The sequence below is a fragment of the Octopus sinensis genome, linkage group LG24 (genome assembly GCF_006345805.1).
Source record: "Octopus sinensis linkage group LG24, ASM634580v1, whole genome shotgun sequence".
NCBI classification, from domain to species: Eukaryota; Metazoa; Mollusca; class Cephalopoda; order Octopoda; family Octopodidae; genus Octopus; species Octopus sinensis.
This window is the reverse complement of record NC_043020.1, coordinates 14,504,980-14,530,863: the sequence shown is the minus strand read 5'-3', so window position 1 is coordinate 14,530,863 and position 25,884 is coordinate 14,504,980. Positions and strand designations below refer to the sequence as shown.

The window sequence follows — 25,884 nt, the reverse complement described above, 5'->3', positions numbered from 1 at the left end:
ACTATTTTCTTTTTCCTTCTCATATGTAACATTACCAAAAAGCAATCGTTAATATTATATATGTGTGGTTAGAAACTTGATTCCTAACCACGTAGTTCTGAGTTCAGTACCACTACATGGCACCTTGTGAGTGGATTTTATAGACGAAAACTGAAAGAACCCCATCGTGTATATACGTTGGGACACACTAGTAAATGGTTCTTACACCATTTTACATGTAGTCACAGACGGTAATTTAGCTTTCAGCGGGCCTCATTGACAAGTCACAAAAATGAAACATCGAGGTCCATCGCTCCTAAATGAGGCCTAGTGCGAGTTATCTTCCATGTGTTTTAACATCAGGCGCATTGATGAGAATATATTCACTTATGCCTAAAAGTGCAGCCTACACACAATCATCATCAACTTAGAATATGTGTTTATTAATAAAAGTTTAATAACGATAATTTTTTATTCATATGAATGTAACTGATATGAAATATGTCATAAATAATAGTGACACATTGATATGACACTGCCAGAAAATGTTGTCGACAAACTATGGCAGAAATTGTATTCACCTCAATAGACGTCATTGATTGGTTGAAATTGCCGAAATGCAATAAATTAAACAACAAATAGCTTACAAACTACAGAATTTTCTCAAGAAAGCCAAGAGAAAAAGATGTTTTATGTAACACACTACCAGTATACGAAATTTAAAAGTGTTTAGTTACAAAGAAATTATTTTAAAAATCTGCCGGTCAAAGCAAAAAGATCCCAAAAGATGTATTGTTTACATGTATTGAACTAGTTATTTCTGTCTTTTTTTTCTTTGTAATTCAACGTTCAGTTTGTGTGTTTTTTGTGTAATTTTCCGGATATAAAATTTCATTGAATTTTCTTTTTTATATCGTTGACATGTCTGTTCTAACATTTCACATTTTATTCATTAAAACTTCCGTCGTCATAATATTATCATAGACGGCTATTACGCACGAAGTCCCAGCTTCCAAATTCTGCTTTCTGATTGGATAAAAATAATCAAATATTAAACCCCTAAAATTTTTCTGCAACAACAGAATAACAAAATCATATTCAGAGTGGAAAATTACATCAATATACCAAATTTGAAAATTTTCATTTAATTTCAAAATTTCAAAAACTGTGAGCGATGCAGGAAACATCTAGGATCTTTTCCTTTTGAACGGCACATGTCAACACAATTTCTAGTTAACTAAAGTACTTTAGAACTTCGTATACTGGTAGAATGTGTCAAAATAAAACATTTTTTTCTCTTGGCTTTCTTGAGAAAATTGTAATTTGTTTGTTTAACGTAGTTTAATTTTTCGAATTTTAACCAATGAATCGCCTCTAGTGAACTAAAATCATTTGCTGCGTCTAAAACTGAGACAACATCCTAAATATATGATAGCAGTTTGGCTCAGAAAAAGCGCACCAAAGATGAAATTGCTGTTAGATACGGTTCCACGCGATGTCTTATGACATCGGGAATATTCTCACGAATTGTGATCAGATAGATAGATAGCTATAACGTTGTTGTCTCCCCTTAATACGAAAATATAGACTTGCATTGTGCATCTCCTCTCTCTTTCACTCTATATAAATATATCATCATTATTACTGCTGTTCTGGTAATAGTAATAATGGTCAAATTTTAAGATAATTCCACCACAAAATAAAGACATTAAACAATATCTAGAATAATAATACATTGGTGACCAGCTCCTGCTCCTATAGATGCATATCCGTTTGTTGTATAGTTTCGGATTTACATTTAACTTAAATAATTGAATACTGATAAAAATAATTCTTAATCTACTTAATTTAAAAATATATATACATATATTTAAAAATATTTATTTATTTGCGATCATTGAATATATGATATGCCTTTAACTGATTGTTTTTCTCAGAATACGAATCTGCCACTGTCCAATTTAGCTCCTACACTTCAGTGTCTCCATATTCGAACTTGGATCGAATCGCTGACTGCATCGCTCGGTAATTAAAACATATTATTTACATTATTTTAATTTTATAATTATTATTTATGCTTTAATACTAGAATTACCGTGTTGATAATTTCATTCTTGTTATTCTACTGCATTAATTTTATTAAACTATTGTACAATTTCATCCGAAGTTGCTGTCCATCTGTTAGACAATTCAAACTATTTTTCTGCTCGACACAGGATTTCTGTTCGATACATCAATACATATTTGTTTATGTATTCCATAATTAATATTAGAAACTATTTGATATGGTAGAACATTTTGAGATAGTAAGAGTTGATGTATAAACGAGTCCACGTGAGTACATGTATAGAAATATTGAGACCCAGAAAAATACACGAAAATTTTACCAACATGATGATAGTTACATTTAGATCTGTTCCTTAATTGTTTTCCTTATTCACTTTAAATCCCTTCCGGGTTTCATTGTTTACCTCTCAGTTGCTTAATATTGGCATAAATTATATTTACATGGATATGAGACTTAAAACGGCCACAAGAAGCAGTTAAATTCCAAAATACGAAGTTTGATAGTCCAACTCAAATTTGTAATAGAAATATGTCTTCTAATTACAAAATTAAATTATAAAACTGCCTTAGTTTTTTTTTATTACTCGATCACTTCAACTGTAATATTTGATTTATAAACTGCATTTATAATTATTGCATGTTACGTTTTTTTTTTGTTTTTAATTTATTTTAGCTGTTACGGCTGAAGTATTGCAGGATACTATATGTTATCCAGGTTTCCTTAAGTGACTTCTTTGTATCACAAATCAACTAATCTTTCTTTAATAAGACTGTGAGTCCCTCATTTTATCATTATATATATAATCAACCGCGCATACTCAACGTATGTATTTTGCTTGTTCGCCGGCTCTTTGCGTTAAAGCATCCGAAGGCCGATTCCCTCATTGTATCGAGTGTTAAACACTTGAAAGTCCTAGATATGGTGCGTGTATAAACGCACACACTTTCTAATAAACGACACTAGTTTCTTTTATTCCTGCTAGGTTTTTCTTTTCGACTGTCTTTTGATAGTAATTATTCTCTTCACTTGTGATTTGTCTCTGCTATATATATATATATAACGTATGTATATCGCTACAGTGTGATATTTAACGGTATTATTCTGGAATTAAAGTTTTGATAGGGGAAGACGCGGTTCCGTGGTTAAGAAGCTCGCTTTGCAAACGTTTAATTTACGGTTTTAGTGCGACATTGCGGCACATTGGGAAAATGTCTTCTAATATAGCCCCGAGCCCGACTGATGCTTTGTGAGTGAATTTAGTAGACGGAAACTGCGTGGAAGATCGTCCATCATACACACACACACACATCTTCGTGTTTGTCCATTGCTACTACTTGACAACCAGTGTTTGTCCTGTAACCTAGCAGTTTTGCTAAAGAAACCAGTAGAATAAGTGTCAGACTTAGGAATAAGTACTGGGGTAGATCTGAACCCGTCAAGGCATGGGATTCTGTGATTTGATGATCTAATTCATACTATACACACAGATATCACAAACCTGCTGACCTACCTACACACATACATATGTACATGTCCATTGTGTGTGTAATATGGATTATTATAGCTTGTAAAAATCATGGTAGCTGATAGTCGTATAGGACATATGGCATTCAGATTTTTAACTTGGTCTTTTCTTGGTTAGAGGAGGAAAAGCAAGACTACTGAGATTGGCCTGATCATTTATACTTTCTGCAATATTAAACAACATTTACAACGTAAAAAGCACCTACTACACTCATGAAGTGGTTGGCGTTAGGAAGGGCATCCAGCTGTAGAAACACTGCCAGATCAGACTGGGCCTGGTGCAGCCTTCTGGCTTCCCAGACCCCAGTTGAACTGGCCAAGAAAAGGACTACCTGTTCTGTAGGCTTCTGCACAGTTTCCATCTACCAAAGCTTCACTTTCATGATTTAGGTCCACTAAAGGTATGCTGGAAGGTGCTTGTCCAATACACCTTCCATCATACCTAGAATTGTGTAATTACAATTAACCACCATTTATAGTTTACTTTCTGTGATTCAGCTACGGTCAAAAGTTAGAATATACTGCCAACAGATAATTGTGATTCTTTGAGCTAATCATTTTTGGGGGGAAATCTATAAAATAGTTTTTTTTTTATCAGTTTGAGTCTGGCAGCTATACTGAAAGTATATGAGGTAGGATCATCTTTTGATGGTTTACAACCATGAATAACATAAGAATCCATTGTTTGTCAGAAAGTTAATAGTACTATAGGTGCAGGAGTGGGTGTGTGGTAAGTAGCTTGCTTACCAACCACATGGTTCCGGGTTCGGTCCCACTGCGTGGCACCTTGGGCAAGTGTCTTCTACTATAGCCTCGGGCCGACCAAAGCCTTGTGAGTGGATTTCGTAGACGGAAACTGAAAGAAGCCCGTCGTACATATATATATATATGTGTGTGTGTGTTTGTGTTTGTCCCCGTTACTTAGCGGTTCGGCAAAAAGAGACTGATAGAATAAGTACTAAGCTTACAAAAGAATAAGTCCCGGGGTCGAGTTTCTTGATTAAAGGCGGTGCTCCAGCATGGCTGCAGTCAAATGACTGAAACAAGTAAAAGAGTACCTTGCAAAAGGTACTACTATCAGTGCAGTACACTGCAGGGAAAAGGAACAGGTTAGATTGGTATATCCAATTGTGAAGAAAAGGATATATGATAACAAGGACTAAAATAGAAGATATTTAGGCAAATACTATGATTTTTATCAATAATAATCATTAACACTATTTTTACTCAAATGTTCAACCTGTGCCATCTCTTGCTTTGAGACACAAATCATCTGTCAAATTAGCAAATTCTTTAATGATTACAGCTCATTGTTCCTTAGACATCTGTTGAGTGGTCAGTTAAATGGTCTTTTCATTTTTCTCTTGTGCTGTTGCAATAATGAGGAAAGGCTCCGTTCTGCTGAAAAATGTGTAAGTCACTGCCAGAAGATTAAGTAAGAAGTTAGCATTTGACCATAACAGTATTGGATATCTTCAAAAGAGCAAGGTTCATTTATGCCAGAACTAATCTCACATTTCACTAGTTTCACAATGACAATATGTGGTATAAAGCATGCAAATGTGTTGACTGGTGAGTCCGTCAACATGAAATTTTGACTTTTGGACAAAATATGTGATCAGTATGTTGAAGTTCAGTTCAAAAGAACACCTATGTTTTCTTACAGGATTTAACATGATGAATTGTCTTTGTTTTGTACCAGTCTAGGAATAAGGTGATTTAAATTTAAATCCATTAGATTGTGATGTTCAATGATGTTAAATTATGATGAACTATGTATGAACCTTATAGACAACAACTTCAGAAGTTGTTTATAAGGTTGGCTTGCTGAACATTCTCTCCTGTGTGGGGTAATACTGGAGAATTGAACTTGTAATCTCCCACTTTATGTGACATAGCAATCATTCTTCTGGCTAGTCACTAGTGGTTCCTAAAGTAGGAACTTAATAGTACTATAAGGATCATACATAGTTCATCATAATTTAACATCATTGAAAATCACAATCTAATAGATTTAAATTTAAATCACCTTATTCCTAGACTGGTACACAATAAAGACAATTGATTATGTTAAATCCTGTAAGAAAACATAGGTGTTCTTCCACCTCTGGGGGCGGTGGAAAGTTCCAAGGGGGCATTGAAGAACAGCGGGGTGATAATGGGGGAGCGATTCATGTAAAAACAACAAAATAGCAAGTTCACTAGGTTAAGTTTTATTTGCGAAATACAGTTTGTTTGAATTTGCTTCAGAAAGAAGTCTATGTGATGGTTAGTTGGGGTGGGAGCACTAGGAAAGTGTCCTGAGTGTCAAAAGGACTGACAGCCTGACAAAGTTTAGGAACCACTGGGCTAGTGGATCCCTTCTGAATTTCGTCTTTCATTGTTGTTGAACTGAATACTGGATATTATAGTAAATATTTCTACTTAACAAGTCATACATCTTCTGTAATACTGTAACATATTTCAGACATGGAAATAAGTTGTGCTTCTAAATTTCCTCTCTTCGTTTGGTAAGTAGCTTGTTTATCAACCACATGGTTCCGGGTTCAGTCCCACTGCGTGGCACCTTGGGAAAGTGTCTTCTACTATAGCCTCGGGTCGACCAAAGCCTTGTGAGTGGATTTGGTAGACGGAAACTGAAAGAAGCTCGTCGTATATATGTATATATATGCATGTGTGTGTGTCTATGTTTGTCCCCCTAGCATTGCTTGACAACCGATGCTGGTGGGTTTATGTCCCCGTAACTTAGCGGTTCGGCAAAAGAGACCGATAGAATAAGTACTAGGCTTACAAAGAATAAGTCCGGGGGTCGATTTCCTCGACTAAAGGCGGTGCTCCAGCATGGCCACAGTTAAATGACTGAAGCAAGTAAAAGAGTAAGATAGTGAGTTGGCAGGATCATTAACATGCCGGGGAGAATGCTTAGTGGCATTTCCACTGCTGAAGAACTTTCCAAATGGCATTACCTAACAAAAAATTACCTTGAATTTGTTTTAGTTGTGTAGCCTATCTAATGATAAGCCACATCTCATGCAGTCTGCTTCTTGTAAAAGGCTACTTATGCCAGTTCTAGAATGTAGAAAGAAATTGCAAGCTATGAAGATCTAAAATATTTCTCATGCAAACTGCTGCAGTGATTCAGCAAATGATGTTTTACTTCCTACAAAGTTTTTTTTTTTCTTTTTGACATTTCTTTAAAAAAATTTTGCGTGGTAAGTAGCTTGCTTACCAACCACACGGTTCCGGGTTCAGTCCCACTGCGTGGCACCTTGGGAAAGTGTTTTCTACTATAGCCTCGGGCTGACCAAAGCCTTGTGAGTGGATTTGGTAGGCGGAAACTGAAAGAAGCCTGTCGTATGTATGTGTTTGTGTGTGTCCCCCCAACATCGCTTGACAACCGATGCTGGTATGTTTACGTCCCTGTTACTTAGCGGTTCGGCAAAAGAGACCGATAGAATAAGTACTAGGCTTACAAAGAATAAGTCCTGGGGTCGATTTGCTTGACTAAAAAAAGGCGGTGCTCCAGCATGGCCGCAGTCAAATGACTGAAACAAGTAAAAAAGTAAAGTAAATATCAATTTTTTTTTTTCACACTACTGTTGATGTAAAATATTTTGAAAATTAAAATGTTTCCTTATATGTTTGGATTTCATCTTATTGCTTCCACCATTTCTCTTTTACAGAGATTGCATTTTATTGACTATGTCTGATAGCGATGAAAGCAACTTATCTGACGCTCAGAGCGAGCAGAGCGCTGCAGAAGATGAGGTAAATTATCTCTAAATGCTTCCAAAAATACTTGTCACCTGTCCATTTTTTTATGGTTTTTATCTCTGATTTCAAAATATATTATTTACATAATAAGTATTCCTCTCTTCCAAAACAAACCAAATAAATATTATTTCTTCAGCAGACAAATGAAACTGCAGAAGCGGCGTCAGAAGGCGAAGATGGAGAAATAGAGGAACCTGATGAAGCAGAGGATGGAGAGGAAGCTGAAGAAGCTGAGGAAGCTGGGAGTGATGAAGAGGATGATGAAGCAGATGAAGGGGAAGATGCTTTAATTAAAGACGCTGAAGATCTAGCGGATGAAGATGAGGATGTTTGTATATTTGATGATTAATACTTTATTATTATTATTATTATCATTATTTAAGGTGGTGAGCTGATAGAATCGTTAGTACACTGGACGAAATACTTAGCAGTATTTCACCTGTCTTTATGTTCTGAGTTCAAATTTCTGCTTTGGTTATTATAAAGTATTTTGGATCTTTTCGGTTTGAACGGCAGTTTTTTCTAGCTGTGTCATATGAAATTGTCACCCATAATTATGACCCTAGTATCGATTTATTGCATTTCAATCTGTTTTAGGGTTAGGGGTGGGGGGAAGGGTATCTTTTTTTCTTCGCAAATGTAAATAAACCCAATCTGTTTCTTAAACAAGGGACATATTCATATGGCACAGAATGTTTTTTTACCTCAATACACGTCATTGATTGGTTGAAATTGCAGAAATTGAAGAAAAAAAACAACAAATATCTTACAAACTAAGCCAAGAGAAAAAGATGTTTTATAAACACATTCTACCAGTATACGAAGTTTAAAAGTGTTTAGCTACGTGGAAGTTATTTTAAAAAACTGCCGTTCAAACCAAAAAGATCCAAATTTGCCTTTCATCCTTTTGGGGTCAATAAATTAAATACGAGTGAAACACTGTTGTCAATTACATCAACTAGTCTCCTCCCCCAAAATTTCAGGCCTTGTGCCCTTAGTAGAAAGGATTATTATTATTATTATGGCTTTAAATGTATACAGGAAACTTTATAATTAGTTTTCTTTTAGAAACCTTACAAACTTTGTTATGTGTAAGTCAGAAAAGCAAAACCATGTTTATTCTCTACATGTCCTTCCTTGTTGCTCAATTTCAAATTCAAACTTCTAATCCTGCCGAGTATTAGCAAAGAAATTATCTCCTGTATACAAACTTGTCACCAGGGGACCCTTGTGTTTCTATATAATGCATGAGAGGAGACAGGACTGTGACAGATCATCTGTGTTGTTTTATATAGATCTATCCATTAGGCGCAAGAGTGGCTGTGTGGTAAGTAGCTTGCTTACCAACTACATGGTTCCGGGTTCAGTCCCACTGTGTGGCACCTTGGGCAAGTGTCTTCTACTATAGCCTCGGGCTGACCAAAGCCTTGTGAGTGGATTTGGTAGACGGAAACTGAAAGAAGCCTGTCATATATATATGTGTGTGTATATATATATATATATATATATATATATATATATATATATATGTGTGTGTGTGTGTGTGCGTGCGTGTATGTTTGTGTGTCTGTGTTTGTCCCCCTAGCATTGCCTGACAACCGATGCTGGTGTGTTTATGTCCCTGTCACTTAGTGGTTCGGCAAAAGAGACTGATAGAATAAGTCCCGGGGTCGAGCTGCTCGACTAAAGGCGGTGCTCCTGCATGGCCGCAGTCAACTGGCTGAAACAAGTAAAAGAGAAAGAGTATTATAATAGATGCATAGAAAAAGAAATGGAAACCACAATAATGATGATGCTATTATAATCATTGTTATTTTAAATATGATTTTTCTTTGCAGGGTTACGATGATGAAGAGTTTGATGAAGAAGAAAGTCGAAAGAAGCGTAAAAAATCCCATCTTAGTAGTTTCATTTTGGATGAAGCTGGTGAGTAGAAGTTGTTTGCATAGTAGTGAATGCCATCTTTATCATCATCATTTAACGTCCACTTTTCATGCTAGCATGTGTTGGATGGTTTAACTGGGGTCTGGGAAGCCAGAAGACTGCACCAGGCCCAGTCTGATCTGGCATTGTTTCTACAGCTGGATGCCCTTCCTAACGTCAACCACTCAGTGAGTGTAGTGGGTGCTCTTTACGTGCCACCTGCACAGGTGCCAGACGAGGCTGGCAAACGGCCACGATCGGATGGTGCTTTTTACGTGCCACCGGCACGGAGACCAGACGAAGCTAGCAACGGCCACATTTGTTTAATCCAGTTAGTGTGATCCTCTGGGTCTGGCTGGTGTACTTATAGCACTTGTACAGTCATAAATATGGACACAAATACTGACATAGTTAATGAGTTGGATGGTTTGTGAGGGTCCAAGACTGTTATTAGAGTTCCACAGTTTTCTGTATGAGAGAAGGGTTGGGACATTAACGGGTTAATAAGAAGGAATTGAAAAGTAGCATCAAAGGGTCAATGAGAGAGAGTTAGAAAGTGATAGGACTCTAGGTAGGGTTGAGTAGGATGGGTCATTGTATTAAATTAACAAATAAAAAATAAATAGCATTTGAAATCTGCAAATTTTGGGTAATCTTGGCTAATCGAAAACCGCAGACATGTTGGTGCCTTTTTCTATAGTAACAAGCTAATATATAGTCTGCTTCCCAACTGCGTGTACTTTACCCATCTGTTGCTGTCCTGTCACTACTTCATTTTCATAATTTTGAACTGTTTTTTCTTTCTTTGAGAAACGGATATTTTCTGTTGTGCTTTCCCTGAAGAAATGGGTATGAGTCACAACACAGCTATGTTTGCGGCATGTAGAGGACTTGCCCCACAACCCAGTTCAAATTGGTGGTCCTGGGAATATTGTTGAGATACAACCGAGGAGGTGTGCTACCTGAGCAATGGGTTTTCGGAGGAGTGTGTCACGAGACCAGATATGTTTTTCTTTATGCGATGCCATGTCGGAATCACAACACGCTAGAGAAGTCAATTTTTCCAGAAACCACCATTTCCAGCGGCTTGTGGAAGGTCTACTCTCACATTCCTGGAACTGATGGTTATAATTTTCAACATAGAACAGTGAACTACAGTGCTGAGGTTCTTAACTTGAAAGATGGTACCCACACGCAACAAGTGGAAAGCACATGGAATGGAGTAATAAATCAGTGTCTCAGCAACTGATGTACCATGAGACGATGCTAGATGTGCCGCGGTGTAATCTGAATATAAATGTTGTTCTCTAGGTAGAGTGGTGCTTGTAAAAAAATTAAGATGGAAGTATGTACTGGGGAATGGAAAGGTACTGTCAGCAAATTATTTTGAGAGAGTCTGAATAACAGCAGGATACTCTCTTATTTGTCTCTATTCCAATATATTTTTCTAAGTTCACCATTACTCTGTCTCATTCTTGACTCTCCAAAGTTCCTAAAATAAAAAACTAACAAAAAAAAAAGATTACCGAAATTATATTTTTCTTTTTTATTTCTTTGTAGATGTTGATGAAGACGGTGAGGAATCCGAAGAGGAATGGGAGGAAGGTGCCGAAGACATTATTGACCGTAAATCTGTTCATGAAGGACCAAGTGCACGTGACATTGAAGGCAAAAGGCGTTTGGAACAAATTTGGAAGTAGGTTTTCTGTTGCTATTGTTTGGCAGAATTTTTAGAAAATAGCTGTGATACCAGTGCCGGCGGCACGTAAGAGAACCATCCGAACGTGGCCATTACCAGCGCCGCCCAGACTGGCCTCCGTGCCGGTGGCACATAAAAAGCACCATCCGATTGTGGCCATTGCCAGCCTCGTCTGGCCCCCATGCCAGTGGCACGTAAAAAGCACCATCTGATCATGGCCATTTGCCAGCCTCGCCTGGCCTCCGTGCAGGCGGCACATAAAAAGCAACTACTACACTCTCGGAGTGGTTGGCATTAGGGAGGGCATCGAGCTGTAGGAACACTGCCAGATCAGACTGGGCCTGGTGCAGCCTTCTGGCTTCCCAGACTCCAGTTGAACCGTCCAACCCATGCTAGCATGGAAAACGGACGTTAAACGATGATGATGATGATAAGTAAATGCTTGGCGGCACTTGTTTCAGCTCTTTGTTTTCAGAGCTCAAATCCTGCTTATGTCAGCTTTGCCTTTCCTGTCAAGTACTGGGATTGATTCAGTCAATGAAATTCTTCCTCCCAAGAATTGTTAGTTGTACGAACTGACGAGCTGGTAGAAACGTTAGCACGCTGGGCGAAATGCCTAGCGGTATTTCGTCTGCCGTTACGTTCTGAGTTCAAATTCCGCCGAGGTTGACTTTGCCTTTCATCCTTTTGGGGTCGATAAATTAAGTACCAGTTACGCACTGGGGTCGATGTAATCGACTTAATACCTATGTCTATCCTTGTTTGTCCTCTCTATGTTTAGCCCCTTGTAGGTAGTAAAGAAATATGTATTTCTTCCAGCTCTATGAAATGTATTCAAATTCTGCTGAGGCTAACTTTACCTTTCCGTTTTTGAGTTACGTCCCTTTACATTCTGAGTTCAATTCCCACGTGTTGGCTCAGTTTTTCATCTTCTGGAGTCACTGAAATAAATATGATTCAGTTACAAATCTTGATTTAATTGACTATTACTCCCCTTCCACATGAAGCTATCGGTCTGTATTAGAAATTATTATTATTTACTGTTTATATTAGTTTTACTATGCAGAGTATGGTAATATTGTCTCTTGCATTGAATTGGAGCAAGTATGTTTATAATATAATTTCATTATTAACTGCCAACTACTCAACTATGAAATAGAAGTGATACTCATGAGGCAAGCCATATGGTGTTTTATCTTGTGACAAAACATGATTGTAACAAGGTTTGATGTTAGATGGTGCAACATCAATACCTCACAGTTACTGTGTCTTAACCTTTTCGTTACCATATTTATTTTGAGATACTCTGTGTTTCTTTCTATTATGTTAAATATAACAAAGAATTTAGTAAAATAACTTAGTTATCATTAAGCTAGTGTTAGGAACATAAATTGTGACTAAGGTTTGGTGGAAGATTTTAATTCAAAATTTATGAAAAGAAGACATTTGTATTACAGAACCAGAGCTGGTTTTGGCTGGGTTGGTAGTGAAAGAGTTAATATGTAATATAGTAATAATATATGTAATATATAGTTGACTGTTTTTCTAAAATATATTTCTAGGCGGCGAGCTGGCAGAAACGTTAGCAAGCCGGGCAAAATGCGTAGCCGTATTTTCTCTGTCGTTACGTTCCGAGTTCAAATTCCACCAAGGTTGACTTTGCCTTTCATCCTTTCGGAGTCGATAAATTAAGTACCAGTTACGCACTGGGGTCGATATAATCGACTTAATCCGTTTGTCTGTCCTTGTTTGTCCCCTCTATGTTTAGCCCCTTGTGGGTAGTAAAGAAATAGGTATTTCTAGTCCTGTAATAATATCAACTTTATGATGATAAAAGTAAAAATGAGAAAGAAAAATGTTTGTTTGCTTATTTTCTTCATGTCTATCCTTTTTCATTCCCTGCTGTAAAGCTATTTACTTTAGTTCTGTTATTTTTAAGTGAGATAATTTAACTCCTAAATTTTCAAAGCTAGATTTCTAGATTTCCCCTTCCTAGTGCAGTTCATGGTCACAGCAGTAAGATTGCACCCTGGTTTATTCAGAATAAGAAACATTTCCCAGAATTTGTTTCAGACGGATCAAACTTTTGCTTATCCAGTCCAAGAATTCAAACATCTTACTGTTATCTTGGCAAAATTCGATACTCTTTCTAACTTTGAATTTTTTCTGTTTCTTTTTCCTTTTTTGTCTTAATGTAGCAGTGAAAAAGAAGATGAAATTGAGGAATATTACCGACAGAAATATGGAGAATCAACTGTCACAGAACGTTTTGGAGAAGGTGAAGAAATGTCAGATGAAATTACACAACAAGGTTTGCTACCTGGAGTAAAGTAAGTATTACTTTTGGCATCATTCCACCCCTCTGTCTCACATTCTTTATTAAACTCTTCTCACTGATTTTTATTAAGAGACCCACATACCAACACATTTTTTTTTTTTTTGGCTAAAATTATTTTACAGCAGTAAATTTTCTAATTGCCCTGATGTTAACTGAGAATTGTCATTCGTAAATTTTATCATGTCTGTGAAAGACAGTCATTGTTTATAAATGTATTGAATTAGAGGATGTATGAAAATTGAAGAATTGAGTTGTGGTGAAGTAGTTTGAGAATATTTTTTTAATAGAAAAGGCCTTAGTCTTGGTTTCTCTGAATAGGCTGAGAAACTAAGTAGCTAAGAGTGAATATATACATATATATATATATGTGTGTGTGTGTGTGTGTTCCTTATTGTGCCACACCTGGCTCATAGGGCCGGTTTCCTTGGCGTATAGGTTCCCCACCTGGATGAGATGCCGGTCTGCCGCAGGTAAGCTGCATGGTGCAGGAGGAAAGAGTGAGAGAAAGTTGTGGCGAAAGAGTCAGCAGAAGTTCGCCATTACCTTCTGCCGGAGCCGCATGGACCTTAGGTGTTTTGCTCATAAACACACACATCGCCTGGTCTGAGATTCGAACCCACGATCCCTCGACCGCGAGTTTGCTGCTCTAACCACTAGGCCATGTGCCTCCATATATATATATATAAAAGCAAGGCATAAATAACAGTCATTACATATTTTTCTTTATTGTAGTACTACAATAAAGAAAATGTAATGACCGTTATTGATGCCTTGTCTTGTATATCACACTGTGTAAAAACCAGTATAACTGGAACATGGCTGTGGATTTATATTATAGAATGGTGATTAACCGTAACCTTGGAACCTGCCACAAAATTATACAGAGTTCTTTACTAATCTAAACAGTATTGTGAGCCTGGTATACTAACAGAGAGCTTATAAAGTATTTTGCTTGGATTGATAATAACTCAGTTTTAAGGAAGCACTCCGTCGGTTACGACGACGAGGGTTCCGGTTGATCCGAATCAACGGAACAGCCTGCTCGTGAAATTAACGTGTAAGTGGCTGAGCACTCCACAGACACGTGCACCCTTAACGTTGTTCTCGGGGATATTCAGCGTGACACAGAGAGTGACAAGGCCGGTCCCTTGAAATACAGGTACAACAGAAACAGGAAGTAAGAGTGAGAGAAAGTCGTGGTGAAAGAGTACAGCAGGGATCACCACCATCCCCTGCCGGAGCCTCGTGGAGATTTTTAGGTGTTTTCGCTCAATAAACACTCACAACGCCCGGTCTGGGAATCGAAACCGCGATCCTATGACCGCGAGTCCGCTGCCCTAACCACTGGGCCATTGCGCCTCCACTATAACTCAGTTTTATACATATACTAGCAGTATCGCCCGGCGTTGCTCGGGTTTGTAAGGGAAATAACTATATAAGCATTTTTAGAGATGTAAAGTATAATAGCCATCTCAATATGGCTAACCACAAAGGGGGGGATGTTACTGTAGCTTTTTACGTTCTGTGATTTAATAATAAATTTTTAGAGAGTTATTTCCCTTATATATGCCAAAAATGCATTAAAAATGGGAAAAATTTATGGTAAATATTTTTAAAATTGTAGACTCATCGTAGACGTGCGCTAATACACAGAAGGGCTCGATATGAATCATGACTATAAGATACCCGGTTTTGGTTAAACTGCACCACAAAATGTGGGAGTAGTTAGGAATCTAAATCGTAGGAGACAGACAGCACACAGCCTCACTTTTATATATAAAGATATAACTGTCGAATGAGAATGAGTGCTTAACACCACATTGATGGATACAATTTGTTTATGTATTAAGGCTACCATTGGTTTCATGTTAACCCTTTAGTGTTTAAACCGGCCATATCTGGCCCAATATATTCTACATATTTTATATTCAAACTGGCCATATCTAGCCTCTCACACCTAACCTACATTGACATTCTAAAAATAAACACTCACATCATTGAAACCTCAAAGCTATAAGATAATGCATGATTAATTCAAAACCATTTGAGTGAATAAGTATTACATTTAACAGAGTATTCTGAACAGTAAAGGGTGAAGAAAAATATTTTTTGATATCTTAATTTTTCAAGTTAATCACATGGAGGGGACACCATAATATGTGACCATAGTAAATATATTTTAAAAGGTAAAATTAATTTTAATTGCGGATTCTGCATAGATTTGCTTTTTCTGTAGTCAAGGATTGAAATGAGGGATTTTTAAATGTGTAAATAGCTTTCACGTTTTAAATAGCGTTTGTGATTAAAATGTTTCCCTGCAGTTATGAGTATTTGAACTCTTCCTTTTTTTTTTCCTCTTTTAGAGACCCTAACATGTGGGTGGTGAAATGTCGAATGGGAGAGGAAAAGGCCACGGTTGTGTTGCTGATGAGAAAATTTATCACTTATCAGTTCACAGACGAAGTAAGAACCTGTTTGCACTCTTGCTATCTTCCATTCTCTCTCTCTCTCTTTTTCTCTTGCTCTTCCCTTTCGCTGTGTAGCCATGTATCTCCTCTACAGCAGTACACTTGTTTCTGCCCTTATTCTTGATGTCTCTCTCTCTCTTGCTAGGTAATAAAGATTTGTTTTCATGGTACGTAAAAAGCACCATTCGAACATGGCCGATGCCAGTGCCGCCTTGACTGGCTTCTGTGCCGGTGGCACGTAAAAAGCACCAGCCGATAATGGCTGCTGCCAGCCTCCCCTGGCACCTGTGCCAGTGGCACATAAGGAGCACCCACTACATTCATGGAGTGGTTGGCGTTAGGAAGGGCATCCAGCTGTAGAAACACTGCCAGATCAGACTGGAGCCTGGTGCAGCCACCTGGCTTCCCAGACCCCGGCTGAATCGTCCAACCTGTGCTAGCACGGAAAACGGATGTTAAACGATGATGATGATGTAATCCTATGAGAACAGGTTATGAGTTTATGAGTAAGCAGTTCACTTTGCCAACACCAGGTTTCATTTCATTATATTTCACTTTCAGCTCAGGTCAACTGAAATGTCAGTGAATTTAAGAGGACAAAGCTGTCAGTTGTGTGTGTGTATCTTACATCTTACACTTGTTTCAGTCATTAGACTGAGGCCATGTTGGAGCGCCACCTTGAAAAATTTTTAGTCAAATGAAATGACCTCAGTAATTATGTTTTAAGCCTGGTACTTATTCTGTTGGTCTCTTTTGCCAAACTGTTACAGGGATGTAAACACACCAACACCAGTTATCAAAGACACACAACGGCTTCTTTCAGTCTATCAAGTCCACTCACCAGGTTTTGGTTGGCCTAAGGCACTTACCCAACGTGCCATGCAGTGGGACTGAGCCTGGAACCAAGTGCCTGGGAAGCAAAGTTCTCGCCACACAGCCACACCTATCGTCATCATTACCATTGTTTTAACATTTACTTATTCACGCTCGCACAGGTCAGGTGAAATTTGTTTAGGCACATCTTGTATGGCCACATACTCTTTTTGTTACCATTGCTCAAATGTTTTGTAAAAAATTGATGTTTTCCCCTAGACCAGACAAGTCAGCTGTTTAACCCTTTAGTGTTTAAACTGGCCAAAATATTCTACCTATTTTATGTTCAAACTGGCCAGATATGGTCATTCATAGCTACCTTATTGTGTCATTTTAAAAATAAACAATCACATCATTGAAATCTCAAAGCCATGAAATGATGCAAGATTAATTTTACATGGTGTAAAGTTAAGTTAATTTTTTTGGCTCAAAAAGCAAGGCCATGTAGGGGGACATGGAGATATGTACAGGGTGGTGTTCATGCAAAGAGTTCGGGCCATTTCTGGTCAAGGGAGACTTTGAACCGAGCAGTCGTCGGCATCTTCACTATCTCGTCCAGCAGCTTATTCCACGGATTCGCAACCTGGACGGAGAAAGCCCCTCTCCTTCGATTGAGATGAAATCGTCACAGATAGAGCTTTTCGGAGTGACCCCGCAGCCGACGTTCTGGAGCAGGAGTGAAGAACAGCTCTTTCAAGAGGTTACACTTTCCACTTATGATGTTGTGAGCAAGAATGAGATCACCACGGCGTCGTCGTTTTTCTAGAGAATAAAGGTCGAGCGTCTTCAGCCTTTCTTCATAAGACAAATGCTTGAGACCAAGAAACATGCGGGTAGCCAGCTTCTGGACTCTTTCGAGATGATGTATGTCTTTGAGGAGATAAGGAGAAGAGGCTTGAATCTCGTACTCCAATATGGGTCTCACCAGCATGACATAGAGCGGTAGGAATATGGCTGCTGTGAGCATTCCGAATGACCGTCGAATCAAAAAAATACATAAGCTTTACATTTTACAGAATAATCTGAATGCTAAAGGGTTAAATTGATTGTTACTGACTGGTAGAGAGATGATATTATTCCTCTGCACTATTTCACTACTTTTACAAAATCCAGTGCCTTTAAGAATAAGGATGAATGCCACAAAATTCTTTTTCTTTCTTACATTTTTATTATTTCTATTCCTACATTGCTTTATAACATAAATGTTATTTAACCCTCTGAGACTCCTGGTGTTTTGGTATGTGTAACCAAAAAAGACTAAAGTTTCTTTTTATGTTGAGACCAAAATTGATGGGTGCATGTAGAAAACAAAGGATATGTAAAATTATATACATTGTATAGTTTTATATTATATCTGCTGAAAAATGATCTCTGATAAGCTATTACACTTTACAAGCCGATGGATTGACCTCAAAGTCTTTTCAACTTGTATCACTTGGGCCGATCAATTGGCCCAGGTGTTGCTAGAGGGTTAAAACAGAAAGAAGCAGTGCAACACTGGACCCATATTACTTGCTGTTGAGTCATGGATTGTATTCTGTGATAGGTGTAAGATGTATCTGAGGTCCCATACTTATGGCAGAAAGCATTGTTTTGATAAACAAGATTGTAAACAAACAACATTTGTATGGTGGCGATGTTTGTTTACAAATAATGCATTTGTACACAGCTAATTTCTTTATAGTTTCTGCATTCCAAATTCACTCACAAGGCTTTGGTCAGCCCAGGACTATGGTAAAAGACATTGGCTCAAGCTGCCATTCTGTGAAACTGAACCGAAAACCTTGAGGTTGCAAAGCCTGCTTCATAACCACACAGCCACACCTGCATCTACAGGTATTGGATTAACTGATTTAGATTTACAGTTTTGGATTAAATGATTTACAGTGTTTAGCTTCATTTGATTTTGTTTGGAATTTAATTTCTGTTGAAGTTGACTAGCATTAACTCTTTTGGAGCCAATAACCTAAGTACCAGTTATATATTGAGGCAGCATCATCAGTTACAACAAATACATGATCATTTTTACTTTACCATCAATTACACATCCTTTCCCTGCAAATATTAGCCTTGTGTTTCGTAGTAAAGAAAAACAATAATAATAATAATTGCCAATCCACTGCCCTAATAATCAAAACGATAAGGATCAAAGGCCCTTCCCAAGGCATTGGCTCATAATGCTGGTTTCTTGGATGCTGTGGTGTATGTATTGTCAACTAGAGGGGATGCCAGTCAGTTGCAGGATTACTCACTTTTGCTAGCTGAGTGGACTAGAGCAATGTATATATAACATACAGAAAATTGCACTACTAGGCACTGCACACATCCTACGCAAAAACACTTTCAATACAGTAAAAATAAGAGCGTCAAAGCAAACCACAGCACATACCCAAGGCATACAGAGCTGCGCTTGGTTGTGCAGTAAAAGCACGTGATAAAAATAAGACAACTGAATAATAATGGTTTCAAATTTTGGCACAAGGCCAGCAGTTTTTTGGGAAGGGTCAAGTCGATTACATTGACCCCAGTGTTCAACTGGTACTTATTTTATTTTAAGGCTGCGAGCTGGCAGAAATGTTAAGCACGCCGGGCGAAATGCTTAGTGGTATTTCGTCTGCCGCTACATTCTGAGTTCAAATTCCGCCAAGGTCAACTTTGCCTTTCATCCTTTCGGGGTCGATTAAATAAGTACCAGCTACGCACTGGGGTCGATATAATCGACTTAATCCGTTTGTCTGTCCTTGTTCGTCCCTTCTGTGTTTAGCCCCTTGTGGGTAGTAAAGAAATAGGTACTTATTTTATTGACTCCTAAAAGAGGAAAGGCACAGCAGACCTCGGCAGAATTTGAACTCTGAATGTAAAGATGGATGAAATGCTGCTAAACAGTTTGCCTAGCATGCTAATGGTTTTACCAGTTCGCCACCTTTATGATGATGATAATCCTGTTTTGAGATGTTCTACCATGTATTTGTGTTTCAGCCTTTACAAATAAAGTCAGTAATTGCCAAAGAAGGTTTGAAGGGCTACATATATGTTGAAGCATTTAAACAGACCCACGTTAAACAAGCAATTGAAGGAGTCGGCAACTTGAGGATGGGAAGATACAAACAGCAGGTTAGTAAAATTTAATTGTAACTGGTGCAGTGCATGAGTGATTTTAGGGGTTAGCTGAATGGAAGAGACAGATTGAATGGGAGGGTTATATACTGCAGTGTACAGAAGAGGCTGAGTTTGGATCTGATAATACATTATGTTGAATTAATGGCATGAGATGCTAGGTGGGTGGTATGGGGGTAATAATGGTATGTGCTATATTTGTAGTGATATAGAGTGAAATATATATAGCATTGGTGTGTATCTGTATGTGTGTGCATATATATCTATACATTATATATGGCACGTAAAAGTACCCACTGAGTGGTTGGCGTTAGGAAGGGCATCCAGCTGTAGAAACTCTGCCAGATCAAGATTGAAGCTTGGTGTAGCCATCTGGTTCACCAGTCCTCAGTCATTCATCCAACCCATGCTAGCATGGAAAGTAGACATTAAACGATGATGATGATGATATGTAAAATCACAGGAAATTGGAAAATTTTTTGGCTTTATTTATTCACCCTTGCATATGCTTCATTTGCTAAGAGGAATTACAAAGATTTACATGTTAGGTAAGCATGTAAGAGATTTCCTATCAGAAATTCTTCAGACACAATTAAATAATGCAAAATTTATGTTTGGCTGAAGCATTTATATATAGCCAATATTCAGGAGTAGCATAGATAGTTGGAGGAAAGAAGAGAAAGCAAATGGAAAAGTAAAGAAAAAGAAGAGAGAGTTATACACACATAGGAAACAGCTGGGATTTATCCTGCCTACCTACATAATATTATATATATATATATGGTGTAGAGTGGAATTATGTGTGTGTGTGTGTGTGTGTGTGTATATATATATATATAATGCATGAAACTCTCGGATCTTGAGCCATTGAGTCACTTCTGCTAATTATTAATATATATATATATTATATATATATATATATATATATATATTATATATATATATATATATATATATAAGAAATTAAAAAAGGAAAATACTCACACTTACATGGTTTTAATATAATTTTTAATATATCCACCGGTTTCGCTATCGCTATTCGTGATATTATGTTTAATTTATTTGAATATATATTTTTTCTTAAGAAGAAATTCGGTCGATGTTGTGTGTGATGAAATTCACAAGTGAATGACTTCACATATATAAAGATAGATGGTGTAGAAATAGTATCTACAATATTGTGTATATTTAGATGGAGCAGAGGGAAATCATATACCACTGATGTATATATTTAAACAGTATACAATAATATAATATTGGTGTATATAGGTTGAAATTATGTAACTGTATATAACATGTATATATGTAAATTTTATATATATATATTGCTTTCGCTGTGTAGATGGTGCCCATCAAAGAAATGACAGATGTATTAAAGGTTGTCAAAGAAACAACAAATTTGAAGCCTAAATCATGGGTTCGTCTTAAAAGAGGTATTTACCAAGATGATTTGGCTCAGGTAAGTATCTTTGGCATTTGTGGTCACTCATGATAGTTACAAAATAACTAAACCCAGCACTGTAATTCAATGTAAATTTCTCTTGGGCATTTATTTTAGGTATATTCTGCTCTGTCTAATTCCATGTTATTCTCATCAATGTCAGCTGTACTCACATATGCTTTGGTCATATAATATATGATACACTATTATATGCGTAACTTTTATCTGATACAAGCATGGCTGTGTGGTAAGAAGCTTGCTTCGCAGCCACATGGTTGTGGGTTCAGTCCCACTGCATGGCACCTTGGTCAAATGCCTTCTACTACAGCCTTAGGCTGACCAAAGCCTTGTGAATGGATTTGGTAGATGGAAGCTGTAAAAAGCCCATCTTATGTGTGTGTATGTTTGTGTCTGTGTGTGTGTGTCCACACCACCCCCACTGCTTGACAACTGGTGTCAGTGTGTTTACGTCCTCATAACATAGCGGCTCGGCAAAAGAGATCAAGAGAATAAGTACCAGGCTTTAAAAAAAATTAAGTACTGTGGTCGATTCAGTCGAGTAGAAATTCTTCAAGGCTGTGCTGCAGCATGGCCACAGTCTAATAACTGAAACAAGTAAACGATAGAAGATATGCTGTATGTTGCACACATGTCATATATAACTTCCATCATGTTTGTTCCTTTTCAAGTCATGCCTGGCTCATTAGGGCCGGTTTCCTTGGCGTATAGGTTCCCCACCTGGACGGGACGCCGGTCCATCGCAGGTGAGCTGCAAGATGCAGGAGGAAAGAGTGGGAGAAAGTTGTGGCGAAAGAGTCAGCAGAAGTTCGCCATTACCTTCTGCCAGAGCTGCGTGGAGCTTAGGTGTTTCGCTCATATACACACACATCGCCCGGTCTGAGATTCGAACCTGCGGTCGAATCTCAGACTGCTCTAACCACTAGGCCATGTGCCTCCACTAACTTCCATCATAATTTAGAAGTCCGGTGCAGTCTTCTGCCTGGCCAGCTCCTGGCAAACTGTCCAACCCATGCCAGCATGGAAAGTGGACATTACATGATGATGATGATGATTTTGAGCTGAAAATGAGACAATTTCTACTCTTCTCCTCTGGAAGCCATCTACTCACAATACCAGAGGGCGCACACTCTCCTACCCTGATGTAATCTCCAGGGATACAGGCATCCAGCAACAGGACCTCCGTAATGCCATGATGGACCGTGAAGTCTGGCGTAGCATGGTAAATTCCATTGTCTCGACCACGGTCGAACAATGATGATGATGATTGAGTATTAATTACATGTCACATCACTCAATATATCTTTGAAGTCTATCCTGTATTTGTAAATATATTCAATGTGTGAAAATTCCATCCATCCGCCTTCTCTGCCCATTATTCTCAGGAGGGTCGAGTGGGTAGAGTCCTAAGGCAACTCCTCCATAGTATCATTTCAGAAGTGGCCTTCGTTACACTTTCTGGCTGGATTCCCAAGTGTCACCTCACCACCACAGCAACCAGTGACCATCACTGGTCTAGTAGAAGTGCAAATTGTAGTTATGGGATTTGTGATGTTGCTATCACAATACTAGAACAGTAATTGTCCAGATTGTTTAAACCTTTAGCATTCAAACTGGCCGTATCAGGCCCAAATATTCTAACGGTTTTATGTTTAAACTGTCCAGATCTGACCTCTGACACCTGCAGTCAAGTGTCCATCATTAACAAGACCAATGAAGGTCAATATCACACAGTCTGGTGGTCTTGTTGCTGGAGTTGGCGATATAAGCAAAAGTGCATTTTGCACCAAAAGCCAATATGAGAGTATCTCTCGTGGTAAGCTACAGCAGTATAGTTTGTTCTAACAGAACATCCAATTTCTTTATTAGCCACAAGGGCCCAAACATAGAGGGGGACAATACAGCCTGATTGGGGTCTGACACACAATGATTATATGACTTTTAAAATTTTACAAAATATAATGGAATCGAATGAGATACAAGGGCGAAATACAAACATGAAATGAAGCAGAGAGATGGCTTACGCTCTGACCCCGCGAGCCCCATTCTCCTACTGGAACTTTTGTATGCAGACTTATGACATGTTCACGAGGAATCTTTCATTCCCAGCACCTTCGCAACATGCAACTATCTTTCTTTGAACATTTTCTTTGACAGGCATCTTCTCTCCAGCCTCACTTTCCTTTTAAGGTGGAAGATAAAAAATCTCACCAACCCGAGACTGGAGATGAGGTTGCCTGTCACCAAACCTTTCATTCTAACATAACATCCAGGTTTAAGTGGGGATAGACATTGCCTCCTCCCACTATGAATATTATCCATCCTTCTTGTTCTTGGTATCTTTGAAAAATTGCTTTGTTAAAATCTAATTCAATCTCTTGATCAACTTCCTTGAAGCCTAATTTAATTAAGTCACCATCTTATTAAGGAGACTCTAAATGTATTAAACTGTAGCTGAATAGAATTTTGTTTTGTTACAATATTATAAAATTATCGTTACAATATTGTATCAGTATTGATATGATATTGTATCAGTATTGTTACGATATTGTTACAATATTATATCAATATTGTTACAATATATCAATATCATTCCAATATTGTATTAATTTCTAAAATAGGAAAAGTAAATTAAATAATGAAATTGAAATTGTGTTGCTTATGTTAAATGTTAGAATTTATCTTTCCTAACAAAATTATTAATATTTCTATTATAGGTAGATTACGTGGAACCTTCTCAGAACATTGTACATTTGAAACTCATACCGCGTATTGATTATACACGCTACCGTGGTCTAATGAAGAGTTCAAATCCTCCCGTAAGCACTTGGCCAATTTTTGACTCTTTGCTCTCTTTTCAATATTTAAAAAAATGTTTCTATTTCTCCTTCAACAATATTATGTCATTATGTAAATTATATCACGCTTAACCCTTTCAGTCATGGATAAAAAAGTATAACTATTTTTTTATTTTTATTATTTTTTATTTATACCAAAATACATATAAATAACACATATTGAGTAAATTTTTAAAGAATTCAGTATTCAATATGCTTAATTTTTGGCATGGATAAATTAAAATTTTGCTAAAACTAGGTAAAAAAAATGCCAATTTACTTACATCTGTTAGATTTACAAGAAGATGTAACCATCCTCTACGACTTGTCAGCAAACACTGAGTCAGAATCATGTGGTCTTGGTTATATATGCATTTTAAAAGTGTCCAATGAATTTGTAACTGTGGCTCAATTATCTTTATATATAAAACTGAAGTTGTGTGAGAGTCTGTCTCCTCCGATTTAGATTCCTAACTACTCCCACATTTTGTGGTGCAATTAACCAAAAGTGGGTATCTTATAGTCGTGATTCATATCGAGCCCTTCTGGGTATTAGCGCGCGTCTACGATGAGTCTACGATTAAAAAAAAATTTACCGTCATTTTTTCGGATTTTTTATGCATTTTTTGCTCGGTTTATATAAGGGAACTAACTCTCTAAAAATGCTTATATAGTTATTTCTCTTACAAACCCAAGCAACGCCGGACGATACTACTAGTAATTTATATTTCTTTTGTAATTTATGCTGAAAATTTGTCCAGTATATTGGACAAATTGACTGAAGTGGGTTAAATAAATTATGTCATCTTGCCTTTCTTGGCAACCAGTATGTTACTGCCAGTAAGTTATTATTATATCAAAGAAATCCATGAATTCCACTAAGCAGTTACCAAAATATTCCAACATTTAGCCTGCAGTAGACTAGTTAAATTATTTAGAATCTGTCATCATTGGTCCTTTACTGGAATATTTCTGTTTTCTTTTGCAGCAACAAGAGGCAGATAAGAAGAAACGCAAACGAAAACCTCCTCCCAAACTCTTTGATCTTGATGCCATCAGGTTGATTGTTATTTCTTTCATCTCATTTTACAAAATTATTCTGAACCCTTCCCATACCAATACTACATTCCTAACACCTCTCCTAACCTCTTGTTCATATCTAAATTTAAGATCTTTCATTATAATTGTATATGAGAACCATTTATGTTACAAACACCAGCTTTAATAAAAGAAATTTGGTATTTTACCAAATCTCTAAACTTTTCATTATTTTCAAAAATTATTTGAAACACACAGGCATTAGGAAGGGCATCTGTTGTTAGGAAGGGCATCTTGGTGTTAGGAAGGGCATCATGGCGTTAGGAAGGGCATCCAGCCGTAGAAACATTGCCAGACCAGACTGGGCCTGGTACAGCCTTCTGGCTTCCCAGACCCCAGTTGAACCGTCCATCCTATGCCAGCATGGAAAGCGGACGCTAAATGATGATGATGAGGCATTGTATATCATTAGATATATACTCACAAAAGTTTAAAATATATCTTCATAATCGTCATCATCTTTTAACATCAGTTTTCCATGTTGGCATGGGTTGGACGGCTTGACAGGAACTGGCAAGGCCAGGGGCTGTTTTGGCTTGGTTTTTATGGCTGGGTGCCCTTCCAAATGCCAACCACTCCACAGAGTGTACTGGGTGCTTTTTAAGTGGCACCAGGAAACACAAAATATTATTAAATATCAATTTTAGCTCTTATCTGTTAACCCTTTAGCATTCAGGTTATTCTGCCAAATGTATTTGTATTAGTTATTAGTCTTGTATTATCGTGT

General features: G+C 37.5%; 1 protein-coding gene across 6 annotated transcripts in view; it reads left to right on the top strand.

The window, feature by feature from the left end:
* Positions 1–25,884, top strand: part of LOC115223911 (transcription elongation factor SPT5) — a 59,880-nt gene that overhangs the window by 12,553 nt on the left and 21,443 nt on the right. For 3 of the 6 annotated variants that reach the window (XM_036513011.1, XM_029794640.2, XM_036513014.1), the window contains exons 2-12: positions 1,945–2,004; positions 7,255–7,339; positions 7,482–7,673; positions 9,184–9,271; positions 10,829–10,964; positions 13,166–13,297; positions 15,669–15,768; positions 19,626–19,760; positions 21,106–21,222; positions 23,940–24,041; positions 25,048–25,118. In XM_036513011.1, coding sequence (XP_036368904.1) covers positions 1,945–2,004; positions 7,255–7,339; positions 7,482–7,673; positions 9,184–9,271; positions 10,829–10,964; positions 13,166–13,297; positions 15,669–15,768; positions 19,626–19,760; positions 21,106–21,222; positions 23,940–24,041; positions 25,048–25,118 — 1,218 coding nt within the window. Of the gene's footprint in view, positions 1–1,944; positions 2,005–2,798; positions 2,819–7,254; positions 7,340–7,481; positions 7,674–9,183; positions 9,272–10,828; positions 10,965–13,165; positions 13,298–15,668; positions 15,769–19,625; positions 19,761–21,105; positions 21,223–23,939; positions 24,042–25,047; positions 25,119–25,884 lie in introns of those variants that run through there. The other 3 variants (XM_029794641.2, XM_036513012.1, XM_036513015.1) reach the window with 3 other exon arrangements.